This window comes from Neofelis nebulosa, chromosome 3 (genome assembly GCF_028018385.1).
Source record: "Neofelis nebulosa isolate mNeoNeb1 chromosome 3, mNeoNeb1.pri, whole genome shotgun sequence".
Taxonomy (NCBI): domain Eukaryota; kingdom Metazoa; phylum Chordata; class Mammalia; order Carnivora; family Felidae; genus Neofelis; species Neofelis nebulosa.
Genome location: NC_080784.1, coordinates 129,128,784 through 129,150,668, shown reverse-complemented (window position 1 = coordinate 129,150,668; position 21,885 = coordinate 129,128,784). Strand labels below are relative to the sequence as shown.

Below are 21,885 nucleotides of genomic sequence, written 5' to 3'. Positions count from 1 at the left end.
AGGTGGGGAGGTCCCATACACGACTCTGGCTACTCGAATGATGATGGGGGCTTGGTGGCTATTTGCATTGATTGTCATCTCATCTTACACAGCAAATCTTGCTGCTTTCCTCACTATCACCCGCATTGAAAGCTCCATCCAGTAAGTAGACAAAGATTCCAGTAGCCACAAAGAATGAAAAATGATGAGAGTAGCCAAACCTATTTAAATAAGTATATGATACCTGATAATAAATTTACACCCTCCTTTTGAGTAAAGGTTTAATTTTGTGATATGCAATTATCACAGTATTGGTGATACATTTTTGAAAAAATAAAATTCTGGGTATAATTTTGCATCACTTCCCACATTTTCCTGGAAGAATAACACATATTTGGTATTCTAGGTTCCACAGAGTATGACTATGTTTGGGCAACATTGTAAAAAGGAAGGGAAAGGAGTCATACTAAAATATACATATTTCAAGTTTGACAGTATCAGTTTTTGTCTGGAGTCTGACCCATTGTGCATTGTCTGAGTAAATAGTTGGAAAGACGTTAGGTGATTCATAGGTGACATATAGGGAAAGAGAAGGAAGGAGGCAGGGGGAGAGGGAGAGAGAGGATAGCTTTCAAGAGATTAAAACCACATTGTGTTTATCTCTTCAATGTATTATAGCTAATGTGGTCATTATTACTGCTGCTTTTCCAGTTTCAGTGGTGGTAAATTGTAACTATGATACATTTGCTTAAATCCTAAAGTTACTTAAGCCAGTGCCTCAGTTCATAAAAGCCACTCCCATGAGCCCCAAGAGCCCAAAGGCCTTTGATCAAGCACAGCCATTTCTGCTTTTGTGGTTTCATGCATACAATCAGCTTCAATATGCAACTTCTGCCATATTAGAACATAATGTTCTATATATCATTTTAAGAAACATTTTCCTGAAAATGTTTTATTCATCCAAAAACAAAATAGTTTGAATTTTCCTAGAGTTGAAGAACATTCATTCTCAACAAAACTGACAATTCAACATTATGAATAATTAGATTTGTTAAGGAATTCATTAGAGAACTAACTTATCCTTAAAGGAAAGTATAAGAGTTCTTCTTGTGTTTAAAAAATTTGTAAATGAAGTCCATTAATAGCCACAAAACTGTTATAATGCAATACTAAAAATAAAATCAGGAATTAATGATCTATAAAGAAGTGGGATATTTTTCTTCAATTATTTGTCATATATAATTGAAACCCCCAAATTCAACTAATGACAGTAACAGACAGTTTCATCCAGTCTGAGGGATGTTTCCAATTTCTGTCATCAAATCATGCTCCTCAAATGTTTTTTCCCAATTTTTTAGTGCAGAATCTTCATACCCTCTTATTACCCTTGTAGCCAATTCTATGTGTGGTATAAGTTATAAATGGTACACAGTGAAGTTCATGGAAAGCATAAACCCATATTTTAACCAATAATGAAAATGATTACAAACACCCAGCCAAGAAATCAATGAAATCAGTAAAATTACGAAAATAACAATTAACTTTTATTGAGCATTCACAGAAAGCCAGAGTGCGCTGAATGTTTTACATTCATTTGATCATTTAATCGTTAGCAACCATCTTCTGAAAGACATACTATTAAATAACCCATTTTATAACTGAAGTTGAGAATATAAGTAACTTACTCAAACAATGCATCTAATAAGTGATTGATTAAAGACCATACCTTAAATCTGTCTGATTATTGAACCTATATTCTAACTAAACTTACCACTCTAGTTCCCATCCCTTGGACTTTTGTATGGCCAGTTGTTTATAAGAATGGTATAAAGGGTGTGTCATTGTCTTGTTCATTACTAAGCAAGGGGATATAAAGGGTGACATTTTTCAAATCCTTCATTGGTCTGAGGATATAAAATATCAAAATCTGGGTGATTTTTATGTGGGATAAATTCTGTAGGCATACATCCCAACATGAACTAATTAAATCTATAATTGATATCTGCCATTCAGGGGAAGACCACTTGACAGATCCAATCGATAGAAATCACACAAAGAAAAATTGTTTTAAAACTTAAGATGGAGTATTATATCTCACTAATCTAGTTTCTATCAATTATGTTTAACTTGTCACATTTTGAGTGCACTTGAGCTAAGAACCAGTGTAGTTCATATCTGACTTGAAGCATTTTAAATAAATAAATGAAGAAAACTTTGAAATAATGGATTTTATATAATAAATGGCAATCATCATAATAATTATGACTAATATTCACTGAGAGTTTATTATGAATTTATTAAGCATGTTACATGTATTATGTCATTTATTCCTCAAAAAACCCTGATAATACAAGTATTACTGTTATTCCCATTACACCAATGAAGAAACAAAAGTTTGCAAGTTAAATTCTCAAGATCACATAACCAATAGTGCCAGAGCTGGAAGTCTAACCCATGCCAATCTGACACCAATCCATGGTCTTATCCAGTGAAATTTTTCCTTATCTAGTGATGGTTTCTACACTTTGTTTGGCAACTCTGCTTCCCTGGGGCTGCAGACCTCATGGTGTTTGTGTATATCTGAACTATTTAGTCATTATCAACTTTGCCAACATTAATTTGTATCTCGACTTTTATGCAATAGCAGTGGGAGCAGAAGCCTCAATCAAATTTTTGCACCCATAGGTTTCTCTAAAAGTAAAACCTAATGGAAAAAAGATTATCAATTCACATGATGTTTCCCTCATGTATAGTTCCACAATCCACAATAACTGAGCATTCATTTCTTAAAAAAATTATTTCGTTCTAATGCTGGCTCACATTATTAAAAGTCAACATTGGGTATAATAAATCTCCCTCCCTTCTAATCTTATCAGTAAACTAATTTTGAAAGGGGAAAAATCAGAGCCAAAGGAGCTAAAAGAAGCCTGATTCTCTCCCCAAACTTAAAGATATCTTCTAATTTCATGCCTCAGCTGTGTTGGTAAGCATAATTGCCTGCAGTGTTTCTTGGAAACATTTAAAGTTCCATTTGCAACTAACGTCAAACTTTCTTGTAAAATCCTAAGTTTAATTTTTCTTAGAAAAGACAAAAAAACCCACAATACCATCCAATGTCATGCTCCTTAATCATTTATATTCGTAAGATTTTCTCATCACTAAATGAAGCAGCACTTGTCTGTGCACCTTTTTTCCACCTCATTTTGTTGTGCCATTGGCACACCTATACCAGCCACAGGTTCATTCCCCAAAATCAAAGTGGCTTCTCTAGACCCAGAGGGACAGAGGTAGTTAGAACGAAGTCAGGGACAGGGGTAGAGCAGCTACTTCTGAATAGATGGTTGACAGAAACTCTTACAGTCTGGTAGGGGAAACCCAACAGACTTATTCTTGGAAAGCTGAATACATTTTACAAAATGGACCCCTTTTTCAAAATTAGATATTTATCAACATCTAATCTTCTAGTTGACACTTGCCTCTAACTAAAATTTTGAAAGTGAGTTTTCCCTGAAAAAGATAATTCCCATGTTTAATTTTATACCCCTTCAGTGATAACTGTGTTCTGCTGCTTGATATGATGTAATGTGACAGATTGTGACACAGTTGGGATTGGTAATATTGAGATATACAGTTCCATTTCTAAAGAAAAAAATATCCAATTTCTACAAAACTCCAATGACATTTGGGCTTGTTCATTGTCATCAAATGGTAACAACATGTGGCTAATTGCTTTTAGATAGCTAGAAAACGGAATGTACTTGTTTCTACTGGTAACCAGGCTAAAATTGGCAATGGTGAAATGAAGCATGTGAAGTTCTGAAGGTAATTTCAAAGTAAACACCAGGTAATAACATCATGAACATCAGTTCCATTAGTCTTTGTTGTGATGCAATTTTCAGAAACCTACTTCTTTCACATATAAAGTAAAAAGAGCTATGAGGGAAATCACAGTTGTACATCTATAGTCATTAATAACTTTAGAATCAGACTGATCTTTGGTGGTGAAACTTGAGGTCTTTCATTTCCTGGGACTATAAGTAAGCTTGGGTCTATTCAAAGGAATTCCAAAATCCCACCATATTTTTATTTTTAAAGAATTAATTCACCATAATGTTCGAGGTATGATTAAACAAATATTGAGGGGTTTTTTTGATGCAGTCACTGAACAAATTAATTTCTGATAAATTTGTTTCCAAGTGTATGCAAAAAGATTCATTAGATACTCTATCACTGGAAGTGACTCCTTTTTCCCTAGCATACTAATTACAAGACTTTTGTATCCATACATTTACTCACATTTAGAAAAGGAAACAAATAATTGAGCAATGGTTTTTCTCAATGCCATACAATAGAGTATGAGCTAGCCCTGGGCTTAGAAATCTGTCTGTCACCAGGTCTGGTGACAGAGAGAGAATGGTAGGACTGGCAGGTACTCACTCAATGAAATTATTTCTTTTTTCCTTTGCCCTCACTATGTAACTGTCTCTAACAAGTTACTATTTAACTTGCTAAAGTTACATTGCAATCATGCTTTTTGGAAATGGAGGTACAACAAAACCTTGGACTGAGAGTAATTTGTTCTGCGAATGTTCCACAAGACGAGCAAACATTTCTAATAAATTTTAACTTGATAAATGAGTGATGTCTTGCAATACTCACAGTACATGATGCCAAACATCAAGCCAATGGTTCTTGAAATTCGCTTTGATATACAAGTGCTTTTGATTACAAGCATGTTTCTGGAACAAATTATGCTTGCAAACCAAATTTTTATTGTATTTATAACTATAAAAACTAAATAAATATATTACCTTCATTCATTTAGTTCAGCAGAATATGTGTGTGTGTGTGTGTGTGTGTATATATATATATATATATATATATATATATATATATATGGCTTAGAAATCTGTCTTTCGCCAGGTCTGGTGACAGAGAGAGAGAGTGGTAGGACTGGCAGGTGCTCATTAAACATCGTGCTAACTATTGAGGCTATAAAGATATTTTGGTATTAGCCCTGAGTCACAATGTAGTTCAAGATGTAGCAATGTGGAATTTAATGACAGGGGAACTATGATAGATTTCTTTATGAAATGCTGTGTGAACACAGGGAAGGAGTAACTTGGAGAAGAGGTGGAGGAAAAAGGAAAGAAACTATCAGGCATCACAGAGGTATCATCTGAGACTCTGATCTTGAAAGATGAATTTCAAAAGGCTGAAGGGGTGGCTTACTGGGGAATATTTGCAAAGGCAAGAGAGATGAAATTCCTCAGAGACTGTCTAGTAAAGTGTAGATGATCAAAATCTGTTAATTTCCTTCCTGGATTGAGATGTGTGATGTGAAAGTGGCAGGAAGTGAAATAGAAAAGGAAAGTGAGTCCAAACCCTGAAAGGCATGATAAGAATTGTTAAGGAATTTGGAATTTTTCCTGGAGATAATGGAGAGTGACATCGTTGAAGAAAGACAGCTTAATCTGTGCAGAGGAGGATGGGTGGGAGAGAAAAGATGTAGAAATGTATGGAAACTAGTAGGTTTCTATCTAATAAAAACCTGAACCACATATCTTTTGTTTCAGGACCATTTAATTTGAAAATACCAAATGATTAAGGAAATTTAAGACAGATTTGGCTTGACCTTGTATCTCTAGGCTACCATTTACATTTATAGCAGATGCAGGAATATTGACTTAGTTTATTTATTTTTAAAGATTCTTAACGAGAGAATGTGTTTGACTATGTCATAACTAAACAGATAAAGAAGAGAGCTACTACAGTGAGAAAATTCTAGAAATCGCTCTGGTTGGGCTACTTTTCAGATGCAATTTTGCAGAAAAGCTGCATCTCAATGTCTGCTATTCCTAGACTTTATCCTGCCTGTTAATTACTTTTTGCTTTATGCCATCAAAAAATAAGTCAGACTTATTTTTATTCAATTTTAATACATTTCCAATGTAATACAGGACTGTATTGAGAAAATAGTAAAGTACAGTAAATTTTGAAGGACAAAGTGTTAATAATCCACAGCTTGTCATGTTGCAATATGTTCTATTAATAGTTAAACATTTTTAACTGTTTATTTTGAAGTAATCATATATACACAGGAAGTTGCAAAAATATACCCTAGAGAGGTCCCATGTACCCTTCACCTAGTTTCCTCCAATGGTTACATTTTAAATAATTATAGTACAATATCAAAACAAGGAAATTGACATGGATACAGTGTATGTATGCATATAGTTCTGTGCCATTTTATTACATGTATAGATTATACAACCACCACTGCAATAGATCTAGAACTATACCACCATTACAAAAATCTCCCTCATTCTACCCTCACTCCTTCTTCCCCACCATCATCAACCCCTAATAATAACTAATATGTTCTTTATTCCTGTGATTTTTATCATTTCAAGAGTCCTATATAAGTTGAATCTTACAGTATGTGGCCTTCTGAAATAGCCTTTTTTTTCCCCCACTCAGCATAACGCCCTTGAGATCTATCCAAGTTGTTGCATGCATCAATAGTTCATTGCTTTTTATTGCTGAGTGGTAATCTATGGTATGGATGTACCAGTTTGTGTAACTATTTACCTAATGAATGGAATTTTTGTTGTCTCCAAGTTTTTAGCTATTACAAATGAAGTTGCTAAGAACATTTATGTGAACTTATGTTTTTGTATAGATATGTTTTCATTTCTCTGGCATAAATGCCCAGGGGTATGATCCCAACTCTACCTGCTTACTGCTTCCCTTCTTATTCTCTTTTCTCTTACTTCAACTATTGCTTCCCTCTATCCCATTCTCTTCTCATTCAAGCTTATGATCCAGAGTGTGGAGTACTTTCTTCCATCCTTAAAATTAGTTTGAAAACCTCCATCATTACCACATCCAATTGAAGTAAAATGCAGCTCCATAGCCAAACACATGGAACCCTTCAAAAGCTGACCCAGCCTCATTTCTGTCTACTGGCACCAATTGTAATCCATTCTCACACTTGTTCATGCTCCAGTTAAGCCAAACTCTGGGAGGGCATTTCATACCTCTGTGGAGTTGACATGCTGTTCCCTTTCCCTGAAATGACCTAGAACTCCCTTCTCTCCTGGCATCATCCATTTGCACAAACACAATTAGCCATTACACATGTGTCTTCTCTTTGAGAGTATACCTTATTCAAAGGCAAGGGCTATGCCATATCCATATCTGTGCCCTTAATGTGTCCCAGAATGCCTGGCACATAGTATTCATAATAACGGAGGCTAACATTTTTGAGTGCTTGCTATATGACAGACATTTTCCTAAATGCTTTGCTTAGATTTTCTCATTTAATACTCATAATAGCCCCATGAGAGATACATTATTTTCATCTCCATTTTGAAGATGATGAAACTAAAACCTAGAATAGTAAGCCGGGAAATCCAGCACTGGAGACCTTGTCTTAGTGGACCATATCTTCTACAATTAGCAAATACACTAAACCTTAACTGAATGAAATAAATAAACTAAAATGAGTGAATGAAATCCATAATGGCATTATAAGTTTTCTGAAAAATAACGAATTCTGCAAGAAAGAATCAATGGATGAATTATATTTAGCTAAGTTAATTTCAGATATTTCTAAGTTACATGGTATCCTAGAAACAGGCACAGGAGACCAGGAATTTAAATAAATCTGCATTCAAATCCTTTGCCACTTATTAGCCGAATGATCTTGCCATTTCCCATAATCATTTTCAGCCTTATTTTCCCTAAGGGTAAAAAGATAATGGGCTCAAACTTCATAGGTTTAATGTAAAGAATAAATGAGGAAAAATAGAAACATAAATAACAGCACAGTTCCTGGATACACCGTGCATTTGCTTCCATTTTTCTACTTGTTCTCTAGGAGGCCATGTAGATTCCTTGGACTGTTCTTCCCTCCACCCTTTTTGGTGGTGCTAATAACTATTATTTTTGCTATTTTGTCCACAATTTCATACACTAAACAGAATGTGTATAGCCCCCAAAGGTTAAAAGAAAGAGAAGAGGAACTGGCTGTCAGGAAGCCTTATCCAAATTTCAGCATAAATAAGGACCGCTGTCTCACCTTAGCCTGATTAACTCTCACTATGGTCAAGCTGCTACTGACAGTGACCATGCCGAACCTGGGTCAGAACATCTGTTGGCCAGGCAAGTGTTCTCTTTTAGCTCCTCTTTAACTGCCCCTCATAACACACAGCTTGCATGCTGCTTCCTCTGCTATGCCTTTCTCGTGGTGTTCATAACTAGAGTTAGTGCCTCCTTTTTTTTTAACCACTTTGCATCTCCTTGCTTACACCCTGAACTGTATCTAGCCTCGTGCTGGAGTAGTATTCTCCTTGTTTTACCTTCTCAATTAAAATGTATGTTCTTGAGCAGGGTTTTATCACCTTTGTATCAGCACAGCACCTGATGCTGTTACTTTTTGAGCACATAGCTGATTACAGATAAATATTTGTTAAATAATAAACCAGAAAGTGATTTCTTACACTCTGGCCTGAGACTGTAGAACCTCATGACTTGTTTATATACCTCATAACAAATCAGAAAGAAATATGAAAGCCATTTTTATGTGCTGTTATTCCAGGATAAGAGAAGGAGACCCAAATGATGTGCTCTCTAGGTTTTCTTAGTGTCTCACCCACACAGGCTTCCAGTGGAAGGCTATTTCATAGCTCTCAGCAGGGAATTGCACACTTTATTAGGAACAGCCAAAATCAAGGTTGCTGAAGTGAGCTGGGTCTGATTCATACCACTTTTATGTTTCAGTTTAGTACAGAATTGTATAGGCTTAACTTCAGAGTACACAGGCACTACAGACAGAGGAAGACATTCGTCTCCTTACTCTATATTGTTCAGTGTTGAAATGGCTTACTTGTCAAAGCCAAGTACTACAGTGATGGATGTTTTATAAACATATAGCCATCTAGATATTATAGACATGGTTTTCTCTCTTTTTGAAAAAAATAAAAACCCTCAGAAGTATGTTGGTGTTTCAAAGCCACTCTTCAGTGAGCATTTAATTAAAAGTTTTGTCTCCCACTCTATTTGTGATTCCTAGGAACAGGGCTGTATTAACATTCCTATAGACTCTATTTACACTAATATCGCTAAGATGAAAACTTTGCCAAACTAATAAGTGCCTGCAACCCCTAACATGATCTCCTTCTGGACGAGCAATTATTTTAAACAGCTCAAGTCCCCCTCTCTTTCTCCCCAACATTAGTCATCTAAATCCAGAAACCTATTAAGAACTTGAGAATATAAATTCCTGTCTCCTCTGTGTCTCTTGTTATTTTACTTCCTTACCTAAAGTCAGCTGAATAAATAAGTTCTATCTACCATAAGTATATGGTAAAAACCCTACACTCAGGAGTACTTGATTTAGTCATTTTAGAAGAGCCAGTTTGGGGGCAGCTGGGTGGCTCAGTTGGTTGAGCATCCAACTCTTGATTTCTGCTCAGGTCATGATCCCAGGGTCATGGGATCAAGCCCCGCATTGGGCTCCACACTCAGTGTGGAACCTACTTAAGATTCTCTCTCTCTTTCCCTCTGCCCCTCTCTTCCCCCCCCCCTCTCTCTCTCTCTCTCTCTCTCTCACACACACACACACACACACACACACACACACTAAAAAAAACAGTTAAAAATACAAGAAGAGCTAATTTGAGTATGGGGCATGTTTTGTGAAATTAATGCAGGAAGAGTACTTGATAGAAATTGGTGACAGTGGAATCGGCAGGCAGGGCTGTTTGGCAATGCTGCTGAAGGAGACTGGAGACCTAGTTCAAAGGTCCAAGCCTCTTTCTTGCTACTGAATAACAAGGCAAGTTTTTAAAACACTTTGTACCTTAGCTTTCTCCCTTTAACAGTGTGAGCCATTTCTCCTCTCACTGCATAAATATTTGTTCCACAATTTGAATTAAGTTATTTTCAATGTCCCTTCAACTGTACAATTCTATATCAGCTACACAAATGCGGTATCTTATTAAACAAAGCCTGAGATAACTGATAAAAACATATTTAGGTACATTAACAAGAGAAATCCTGGATTATAAGGCAGAACTGAAAGGAAACTCTTGTTTAGCCATATCTTCTTTTTCTCTCTCTCTGTTTTTCACGTCTCACCTTTCTTTCCCTGTCCTCTCCATCACACCAGCAATCTTGATGTGCTGACCTCCACCTTCCACTAAGTGTCTGTTTGACCCCATTAGTTCTCTGATCCTCTTAGTTCCTGCACAAGCTCCTGTCATCTGAAGATGGTCAATTTATTTTTAGTGACTTTCTCCTCCACTCCTACACACACACACACGCTCACACACACATTCACTACACACACATACACACACATACATACACATACACACACATTCACTACACACACCCCTACTACAGCCCCTATTTCTCAAACTCTGATCTAATCTTTTAACCTAAGGGCAAAGTTTACAAATTCCCAGATGCCCCAGATCATGGCAAATCATGGGGAAAGTAAGGAACAGATCTGAAGGTAGCTTGCTGGGCTGCTTTTTCAGATGAAGGCTGCCATTTCCTGAGAGCAATGCTGCAGAATTCTCAAGATTTTCTGTGGAATGGGGTGAGGGAGGATGGGTCGGGGACACCTTTCCAATACATTTTGGGCATTTATAATCTGAATGGATATTAATAAGATCTGACTGTGAGATCAGGACATGCATTCTATGCCTACTTTTAGTTGAAATTTCTCAAAAAAGGAAATATACCTAATTGGGAATAGAGGATAATTTCCCTGAATGATTCAAAAAACTATCTTTTTTGGAGAGATCTGCAGACCTACTGCACTGGGGAGAAGGAAAATATATTTTGTATTTAGGAAATTTTAAGTTACTGGTAGAAACCTGGTCTCCTGCTCTGTGTTATAAAGAGCCAGGACTTTTGTTTTGAGATAGAGTCATTAGAATCTTCACTGAAACGATGACCTTCCACCTTACTTTGACAGTAGCATTCTACTGGGTCTTCAAATAGGCTATTAAATTTGACCTTCTGTTATTCTTGGTCACTTCCTTCTCTTCAGTTATTTCTTTCCACTATGAATAATTTGATAATGTGATTAAAGATTTTGAGATCCTTAAAAGAACTTATAGGTAAAAAAAAAATACAAATTACTATTGATTCCTCATTTGAAACTACATCGTATTTTATTTGGGTCATTGTTTTATGCAGTAATATTGTGTATTATTGTATCACAGCTTGTTAGTGAGCTATATGTGAGGTTATGATCAATAGTTCAATGTCAGCCTTAGAGGGTATATTGAATAAAGTTTTTCCCATAAGTCAGCACTGGCCCTGAATCTAATGACCATTTTCAGTGTTGATTCGAAGTATAGAATAGGGAGTAAACTTATTAAATATGCAGATTACTTATTATTGAGTAGGGGTGATTATTGACCAGAACCACACTGTAAGAATTCATAAAGACCTTGGCAAATTAAACAAGGTGATTATAAGTGAGACAAAGCTTAATAGGGACAAATATGTAATAATTCACTCAGATATGGAAAAAAAGCTATGTGTATGTGTGTATACCTATAATAATTTAAAATTGGAGGTGAAGACAGTTTCAAAATGAGTCATCTGTCAATTACAAATTTGAAATGTAGTGTTGGTGTTTATAAAGAAAATGAGCAAAATCACCTAGCAGTATAAAAGTTGTTGGGGCTTTTTAAACACTACCATGACCTATTTATAAGGTCCATAAATTTGGCAAAAATTACCATAGAAAAGAAAAAGATGCCTTAGTTAAGAACAATGTAAAAAAGTGAGTAATAGATCCTGTGGGTAAGAACTAAAGGAATTTAGTGTTTAAGTCACCAAATAAAAGGCTAAAGGATGAACGCACAAAAGAAATCTTTTATTATATGAAGAAATGTTGTACTGGAGGTGATGAGTAGCGATTGTCCATTTTTATTTTCACTAAGAAGAAAATGAGAGGCTTATATGAAATAGTTTTAGGTTGGGCATGAGTAAGAAAGAACTTCCTGGTGTTAAGTTTTCTAAGTCAGTAAAGTGCCTAAGGAAGAAGAATAAAGTCCATTTTTGGAGATTGGCTTTTATACCTTAATATATATCATCATCGAATTATGCAATACCTCCAGGAGCTCTTCCAAACTCTCTGATGTTATGATTTTATTAGGGTTCTCTCTTAACACCATTTTGAAATTTATTGATCCTCAGGGAAATTCATGGGAATTAGTCAGGTCTTTCCAATATTTTCAATGATACAAGAACATAAAAACCTACTCTTCTTCTGCAGTCTATTGGAGTATTTGACTATATCATCTTAACATAGATTTTACAGTCAAGTGACAATCAATGGTGACATAATGAAATGCTGACCATACAAATTTAGGATGGTTCCATATTGGTTTATAGTGTCCTGGGGTAAATAAGCAATGCATCTTTTTCATGATATCTCAGGAAGAAACTGCACACACTTTCTACTCTACACAGGAAAATTGCAGAGTAATTGAATCCACAGCAAACTGAGGCCTTTTTAAAGGAATTTTGCTTAATTAGTGTAAATATCAATATCTATATACATATCATGAAAGGTTACTTTAGTTAACTAATTTAAGATAGAGAGCAGACCCATAAATGGCAATTCTGTCAGCAGGTAGAAAAATACAGTGTCTTTCACATATCAAGATTCATGATGTGACAGGGGCACCTAAGTGGCTCAGTCGGTTAAGCGTTCAGCTCTTGATTTCAGCTCAGGTCATGATCTCACCATTTGTGAGTTTAAGAACCTCATCATGGGTTCGAACCCCACTGACAGTGTGGAGCCTGCTTGGGATTTTCTCTCTCCCTCTCTCTCTGCCTCTCCCATGCACGTTTCTCTCTCTCTCTCTCTCTCTCTCTCTCTCTCTCTCTCTCTCTCTCTCAATAAATACATACATACATAAATACATAAATAAATAACATTAAAAATTTTAAAAATGAAAGATTCATGATGTGACATAATTAGTTCCTAGTTTATAATGTGGGTCAACAAGTCAGAGAAACCAATCAGATTTTCATATAACTATTTTCTTGCATTTGTATAGCATTGTCATTTTGAAGAAAGTTTAATGATCATTTTGTTAATTATGCCTAACAGCAATAAGGACAGTGTTTCCATCTTCCTTTAGGGTCTCTAAAATGACCTGCCATATTCACAAATCCAAATCAACTTTTAAATGTGCATAGGAATGCAAGTTTGTCCAAATTTGGGAGGATATTCCCTTAAGTAGTTTGTGACATCCATTTTTATCAAATGCACCTATTTTATGTGAATTTTCAATATTACCTGTGAACATCTCATCTATAGAGCATGACAGATGGGGATGCCCCTGACTACTTTGTAAGGGGGAAGGTGCAGGACATATTTCTAAATCTCTCAGGAAAGACTTGAGAGTCATCTTGGTGCCTAGTAAACCTCGGTATGGGGACAGCGTTCAAAAGGGAGAAGTGTCCTCTTCATGAGTACTATCATACACTTTTTCTAAACCAAGCACATTTGAAACATCAGCTATAGAAACGTTTTTCTAGGTCTCCACTTCAAGAAAAACTAAGCTTCAAGCAAAATTAAACTCTTGGGACTACACCAAAGTAAAAAGCTTTTGCACAGTGAAGAAAACCATCAACAAAACAAAAAAGCAACCTACTGAACAGGAGAAGATATTTGCAGATGATAGTTAATATCCAAAATATATTTTTAAAAAATCACCAAACTCAACACCTAAATAAATATAGTTCTTAAAAGTAAAGGTCAAAAAAATATTCTAAAGAAGTTTACAGTGCAAAGACCTGAAGCTGTCTTATATCTAATTTATTCTGTTGAGCCATGTAAGGGCGGGGTTGAGGTCAGGTGAAGAATGTGTGACAGGAGTGGAGAGGGAACAACACAGAGAGACTGGAGGAGACTGCACCATTCAGGGCTTATTTGAGTGTCCCACAAGGAGCCACTCTCGTCCTCTGATACCTGGTCTGTAAATCCTCACTCCTCTTTGGTCCTCTGATGGCCCCTCTTATGAAGCACCCTCTCCATCCAGAGGGGCCTCTCTTGGGAAACTTTCCCTGTCTCCACAAGTAAAAAAATTCCTAGCCCTCTGCCCTCTTTGGTATCATTCAAGCTTGTTGGCCTTAGACTTTAGGTTTCTGCTGTCTTGAGAAGGAAAAAACTCTGGCACTTTGAGAAGAAGGATGACACAATCACTTTACTGTTCTACCAGAGACCGCTGTGGCTGAGTTCCTTCTGAATTACCTTGCCCCACAAATTATACCTTTGGCTCTATAATCTAATCTTTTATGACAAAACCGTATTTCTTTCACTAACATGACTTTGATCTTAATCTTCTTAAAATAAGAAAGTTAACATTATTGGGCTAAAAAACATTAAACTCTTCCCTGAGCTTGTTTTCATTGAGTAGTGGGCCCCTCATGCACTTAAAGTAGGTCTCGTTGAGTCTTCTGTAGGGACTGAGCCATCTGCAATCCAAACTTTCTTCTGACATGAAGAATGTTAGAGTTTGGCTTGCCCCGTCATTGACCCTTGATACTTTTATATTTCATCAGACTTTCTTTACAAACCTATGTCTGAGAGGGTTTGGAAGACTTCACTTAGAAGAAGAACTACCAAAATGGAGAATGTTGTTTCTCAAAAGACAAGTGGCCTTAGATATGTTGTAACTAGGAAGACGGGAAGCCTTTCTTTTGTGCTTATTCCATCCTCCTATAAGTAGAGCCTACAAATTCCCCTTCTTTATGTAAATACTCAACCCTCAAAAGGAAAAAACTTAATTTAGTTTTCGGTGATAATACTCAGTATTACCAACAGTGACTATTCTCTCTGTTCTGGGGCTTATCTCTTCCTGAGCTACTAAAATCATGAATTCCTTTATATTTTTTGATCATTTCAGTTAGTGGAGTTAGTTGAACAGTTTTCATCCCCATTTCAGCTTGCTTCTGATCCATTAGTCAGAAATCACTCATCAAACTATCCACTACTTGTTAGCTCCATTTCCACACTGCTTTAGATACGTATCCCTTTCAGGAACAGATATTCCACTCTGTACCAGATCCATATGTCTACTTGAATTATGGACTACAACCTCTGCTGTTCCAAATACTTTATTTCATTTCTATTTGTTTGGATTTTCTTTTTATTTGATTTGATTCTGAATTTATTTATTTTACATACATGGCAAAATGTCTTGTCAGACAATTCATTGGTGTCGGATAAAGCTTTTGCAGCTAATTTTGTTACAGGAGAAATTTCCAAAGCTCCCTTAAAAACTAGTTTTTGGTTTGTTTGTTTTCTTTAACTACTAAATACTACTGGCCATTATTAGTCACCCACAGAATGGCTGGTAAAATATAATAAAAATCCCATTTTTAAGCAATGCTAGGGTTTTTTTTTTTTTGCATTTATTTTTTAAATTAATTAATTTATTTATTTATTTTAAATTTACATCCAAGTTACTTGGCATATAGTGCAACAATGATTTCAGGAGTAGATTTCTTAATGTCCCTACCCATTTATCCCATACCCCCTCCCACAACCCTTCCAACAACCCTCTGTTTTTTCTCTATATTTATGAGTCTCTTAGGTTTTGTCCCCCTCCCTGTTTTTATATTATTTTTTTGCTTCCCTTCCCTTATGTTCATCTGTTTTTTTCTCTTAAAGTCCTCCTAAGAGTGAAGTCATATGATATTTGTCTTTCTCTGATTGACTGATTTCACTTAGCATAATACCCTCTAGTTCCATCCATGTAGTTGCAAATGGCAAGATTTCATTCTTTTTAATTGCTGAGTAATACTCCATTGAATATATATACCACATCTTCTTTATCCATTCATCTGTCGATGAACATTTGGGCTCTTTCCATACTTTGGCTATTGTTGCTAGTGCTGCTATAAACATTGGAGTGCATGTGCCCCTTCGAAACAGCACATCCATATCCCTTGGATAAATACCTAGTAGTGCAATTGCTGGGTCATAGGGTAGTTCTATTTTTAATTTTTTGAGGAACCTCCATACTGTTTTCCAGAGTGGCTGCACCAGTTTGCATTCCCACCAGCAGTGCAAAAGAGATACTCTTTCTCCACATCCTCGCCAACATCTGTTGTTGCCTGAGTTGTTAATGTTAGCCATTCTGATAGGTGTGTGGTATCTCATTGTGGTTTTGATTTGTATTTCCCTGATGATGAGTGATGTTGAGCATTTTTTCATGTATCGGTTGGCCATCTGGATGTCTTCTCTGGAGAAGTGTCTATTCATGTCATTTGCCATTTCTTCACCGGATTATTTGTTTCTTGCGTATTGAGTTTGTTAAGTTCTTTATAGATTTGGATACTAACCCTTTATCTGATAGGCCCTTTGCAAATATCTTCTCCCTTTCCGTCGGTTTCCTTTTAGTTTTGCTGATTGTTTCCTTTGCTGTGCAGATTTTTCTTTTGATGATGCTCCAATAGTTCATTTTTGCTTTTGTTTCCCCTGTGTCTGGAGACATTGTTGATAAGAAGTTGCTGCGGCCAAGGTCAAAGAGGTTTTTGCCTGCTTTCTGCTCCAGGATTTTGATGACTTCCTATCTTACATTTAGGTCTTTCATCCATTTTGAATTTATTTTTGTGTATGGCATAAGGAAGTGTCCCCGGTTCATTTTTCTGCATGTCGCTCTCTAGTTTTCCCAGTACCATTTCCTTATTACATTGGATATTCTTTTCTGCTTTGTCAAAGATTTGTGGGTCCATTTCTGGGTTCTCCTATTCCATTGATCTAAGTGTCTGTTTTTGTGCCAGTACCATACTGCTTTGTAATACATCTTGAAGTCTTGGATTGTGATGCCGCCAGCTTCGGTTTTCTTTTTCAAGATTGCTTTGGCTATTTGGGGTCTTTTCTTCTTCCATACAAATTTTAGGATTGTTTGCTCTAGCTCTGTGAAGAATGCTGTTGTTATTTTGATAGGGATTGCATTGAATATGTTGATTGCTTTGGGTAGTATCAACATTTTAACAATGTTTGTTCTTCCAATCCAGGAGATGGAATATTTTTCCATTTTTTTGTGTCTTCTTCAATTTCTTTCATAAGCTTTCTATAGTTTTCGGTGTATAGATTTTTCACCTCTTTGATTAGGTTTATTCCTAGGTATTTCATGGTTTTTGGTGCAGTTGTAAATGGGATCTATTCCTTGATTTTTCTTTCTGTTGCTTGATTGTTGGTGTATAGGAATGCAACCGATTTCTGTGCATTGATTTTATATCCTGTGACTTTGCTGAATTCATGGACCAGTTCAAGCAGTTTTTTGGTGGAATCGTTTGGGTTTTCCATGTAAAGTATCATATCATCTGTGAAGGGTGAAAGTTTGATTTCCCCCTGGCTGATTTGGATGCTTTTATTCTTTTGTGTTGTCTGATTGCTGAGGCTAAGTCTTCCAATACTATGTTATGCAATGCTAGTTTAATGGGAATGCTGGCTTTCTAAGATAAAGGCATTTTTCTAGTAAAGAGTAGCCAAAACAAATGAGTCTCATTGACTGCTATTTTCCAGACCCTGGGTTAGACTGTGAGTTTCAAAGATGAACTAAAAAAGTATATATATATGTGTGTGTGTGTGTGTGTGTGTGTGTGTGTGTGTGTGTGAATAAGCAAAATGTAATCTGAAGAGAAGTAAAATTTCATAACAGAATGCTAAAATATGAACATATTCTAAGCAGTAGAAAAGCACTGATGAGGCAGCTGAGTTTGACCTTGAACTTGAAAAGAGGGAATTCACCAGGTAGACAAGAAGACATGCAAAGAAAATACCTATCAAGCAAGGAATGATGAAATGGTCTGTTTACCCTATAATGGGAGTATGAATGAGGCAAAAGGTTTTTCTAAAAATGGAAAAAATTTTAGGCCAAATTTTTTAAGGTTCTTGAATTCTATGGATTTGGAGATATTCTCTAAGGGTAGTGGAGTATATAGGAAGTATTTAAATAAAACAGGGATAGTATCAGACTTTAGCTGTGGTGTGGAAGATGGATTAGAGGTGGGTGAAAGTAGAGATAGATAAAACACTTAGAAATAATTCTCTAGGTGAAAGTAATGAGAGTATTAGCAATGAGAGGACAAACATAGTGACAGATTTGCAAGATTCAGGAGGTAAAAATGTATAGAAATTAATGAGAGATTAGATAGGGTAAGAGACAGAAAGGCCACAGGTGAGGAATCTGAAATGAATTTAGTTGGTAGGAAAAATAAGGATATGACAATTCCAAAAATCATAACAGAGAACAAAGTAATAGTATTAGTAATGAAATTAATAATTGCAAGTACCAGTAATGGAGCACTCATAAAGTGTTAAATACTAAGGTAGGTGTCGTATCAATATCTACACCAAGCCTTAACCTATATTATTACAAAATTATTATTTTCACTAATAGGGAAATTGATTGCAGTTTAGAGAGGAAAAATAACTTGTTCAAGGATTGAAACTCAAATCTTTACATCTTCAAAACCCAGGTTTGTAGAAACTAAGAGATTGCCTAGTGGCTGGCTGTTGGCTGTGCCTCTCAGAGGCAGGCCTGCCTTACCTGGCCACCTCAATCCATTTTTTGACGCTTTCTCTTCTTCTTCGGTCTCAGTGACACTAATTCTCAGTCCAGTGGACCTTTATTTGGCATATTAGTTGTTCTTTTGAGTTTTAAATTTTGGAGCAGTTTTGTTGTTGTTGTTGTTTTGGTTTTGGTTTTTTGGGTTTTTTTGGGTTTTTTTTTGGTTTTGGTTTTGGTTTTTGGGGTTTTTGTTTTGTTTTATTTTAGTTTTTGTTTTCAGCAAAACCTGTCTCTGTACTCACAAAGCGTTCAGCTGCTGCGTCCAATGAACAACAGTGGGCATCAGGCAGACTTTTAATGTGGTTACTGATGGGCTCCTAGAGCTGCAACAAAATTTTCTCCTTTGGCAGATGCTGAAATCAGCATCCAGAGGAAGAAACTGGGGAGGGAGTGTGGGAGAAAAAACCTGAACCAAGGTGGAAGACGCTTTTAATATATCCCCACTTGTTTGTCTCTCTCCCGCCGTCATCCCCTGTGCCTGAAGCATCTAGCACCCATCCTATCCACCGCGTTCCATTTCTCTCCCCCGAAGAAAAATCGCTTCTGATGTGATAACTTAAGTTGACTTATTCCATTCCATTAAAAATGGGATTAGACTTACAATTCCCCAGAGCTAGAGCTGGCAGCCATTTGTTGCTGAGCATCCCACAAAACCAAGCTCAAATGTTTAAAAAGAAGAAAGAAAACAGATGGAAAAGAGAGATTTAGGAGTGTAATTTTAAAGTTTATGTGAGTAAAATCTATTCTCTTGTTTAAAGGAAAATAGGTGAAAAATGTGAGTGAAAGTTCACTGCAAGAGGATAGGCGTTAGATTTTTAACTAGTTGACACTTTTAGAAATGTAAATGAGTTATTTAAATAATATTTTTAAAATATATTTAAATATTTTAAATAACTCATAAAATGAGTAACTTAAAAAATTAAATAGGGGCGCCTGGGTGGCGCAGTCGGTTAAGCGTCCGACTTCAGCCAGGTCACGATCTCGCGGTCCGTGAGTTCGAGCCCCGCGTCAGGCTCTGGGCTGATGGCTTGGAGCCTGGAGCCTGTTTCCGATTCTGTGTCTCCCTCTCTCTGCCCCTCCCCCGTTCATGCTCTGTCTCTCTCTGTCCCAAAAATAAAAAAAAAAAAATAAAAAAAAAATGTAAAAAAAAAAAAAAAAAAAAAAAAAATTAAATATAAAATCTTGTACTTGGATAAAATCTTGTACTCATTTCCTAATGAGTCTTCATTTCGACCCCAATTCATGAATCTGCTCATCAACAATATTTATAAAGAGGCTATCCTGCCACACACTAAAATCCATTAGAAATTATTAAATAGGGCATTAGTAGGAGGTGAATTATAATAATAATAATAATAATCTTCATATAAAACAGTAGGTAACTTGATTGACTGCAGATATGACAGGTCCTTTTATCATCACCTTTAGATACTCTTATTCTCTCCATTTTTAGATGAAGAAATTCCAGTTAACAGGGATAACTAACATCATATGGCACACAAATAATCTGTTTGCTTGACTTTAAAATCTAACTTGCCCCAGGGTGCCTTGGTGGCTTAGTCAGTTAAGCATCCGACTTCAGCTCAGGTCATGACCTCACGGCTTATGAGTTCAAGCCCCGTATCTGGCTCTGTGCTAACAGCTCAAAGCCTGGAGCCTGCTTTCGATTCTGTGCCTCCTTCTCTCTCTGCCCCTGCCCTGCTTATGCTCTGTCTCTCAAAAATAAATGAACATAAAGAAAAAAAAAGTTTTTAAATCTAATTTACCCAATGTCAAAGTTACTAATATCTAATATCAGAGGATCACATGTATCAAAATTAATTTTCTATGCTTGAAGGGTTTTGAGTGTTTATTTTTCTCATGGAAAGAGTTTGCAATTAGCCTACATCCACCCAAATTCCTCAAATTTACTTCCCAGAAGTGCCCTAAATTACAGTTTCCTAGTATATGTAACATTCATGTAAATATCTAAATGTCACTTACTTATCAGCTGTCAGTATTTTTTAGTACCCACGGTCGTTAGTAGTGTAGGACACCAGTACAAGGAATAAAAGTCGAATTTCAAAAAGATGTTGGGAAAACAGAGTGATTAGATGGCAAACCATTTGCTTTCTTTTATTATTCACCACTTATAGCTATAAACTCTGATTTTTTTTTAAATTCTGTGTGCATGAGTTGGGGTGTGGGGTTGGGAGAGGAAGATTCAACAATAACAGATTTGCGGAGTGATCATTTGCTGAGTTTTACATGAGTGCCTGTGGGTTTTGTGTGATTAAGTGGAGAAATGGAATATATTGGTATGAGTATATTCCAAGTTAACAATTTTCTAGAATGCTCCAGATTGTTCCCATTTCTTCTGGGTAAGCATTGTCAACGGTTAAAAAGAAATGACAGTATTTGCCATGGTTGATTAATTTATATATTGGCCGTGGTGAATATATTTATATTAATTTATTAATTATTGTATAATTGTTTTGCATTTTTAAAAAAAGGATTTGGAAAAACAAAAGAGAAAACAAAGACTTGGCCCTTCTAAATTCACTCAGATGTTGAACTTCAAATACAGTTTTTTTGAGGATTACTACCTATTCTACCACTAGTGGAATAATTTGCTAGATTTCTTTTAGGGGCTCATAATATAGGCCGCACCATTTCTGCTGATATTGCTCTAAAATCTTACTAACCTGAAAATAACAAAATGACCACATATAATGGGCACTCTCTTTCTGTGTTGGGCTCCTAAAACAGCCTTCACTTTCTGTAATAAGCTGTTTGTGCTCACTTCATTTTGCTTCATTTTATTTTTGTCACCTTCAGTGTTATCTCTGTATACTATAATGGAACGATGCTGAATCAGACAAGCTGTAATTTTTATTGCAAGCATATCTCAAGGCAAATTTATAAGCTGAACCTGATATCAGAAACGAAGCTAGAGAGAAAATGCCTTTGTTCTAAGTTACAAAAAGCTCTGCTATTCTGAATCTGAAGTATGTTGAAAATAAAATGCTTTTTTTTTTCTGACATCAGGAATTTCACCTAGGCAATAGATTGAGATATCCCTTTAAAATTTTTGTGTACAAATCAGTTTCACCAACAATATTGTTTGTATTATAGTTTGATATTCAAGTTGTGAAGCTAATATTTAAAGCGATGTTATGCCACAGGAACCTGATTATATTAATGATCCCAACATTTTATTTCAATTTTCTTTTCATGGAAAGCTAAGAGGAGTGCTCATTTATTTAACAGTGTTTTGCTGGTATGACTGTTTGGGCAAACA

At 36.0% G+C, this 21,885-nt stretch overlaps 1 protein-coding gene across 2 annotated transcripts in view; it reads left to right on the top strand.

Annotated features, from left to right (window-relative positions):
* The window catches only part of GRID2 (glutamate ionotropic receptor delta type subunit 2), a 1,468,772-nt gene that overhangs the window by 1,221,102 nt on the left and 225,785 nt on the right, over nt 1-21,885 (top strand). For both annotated transcript variants that reach the window (XM_058721904.1, XM_058721905.1), the window contains exon 12: nt 3-141. In XM_058721904.1, coding sequence (XP_058577887.1) covers nt 3-141 — 139 coding nt within the window. The remainder of the gene's footprint in view (nt 1-2; nt 142-21,885) is intronic.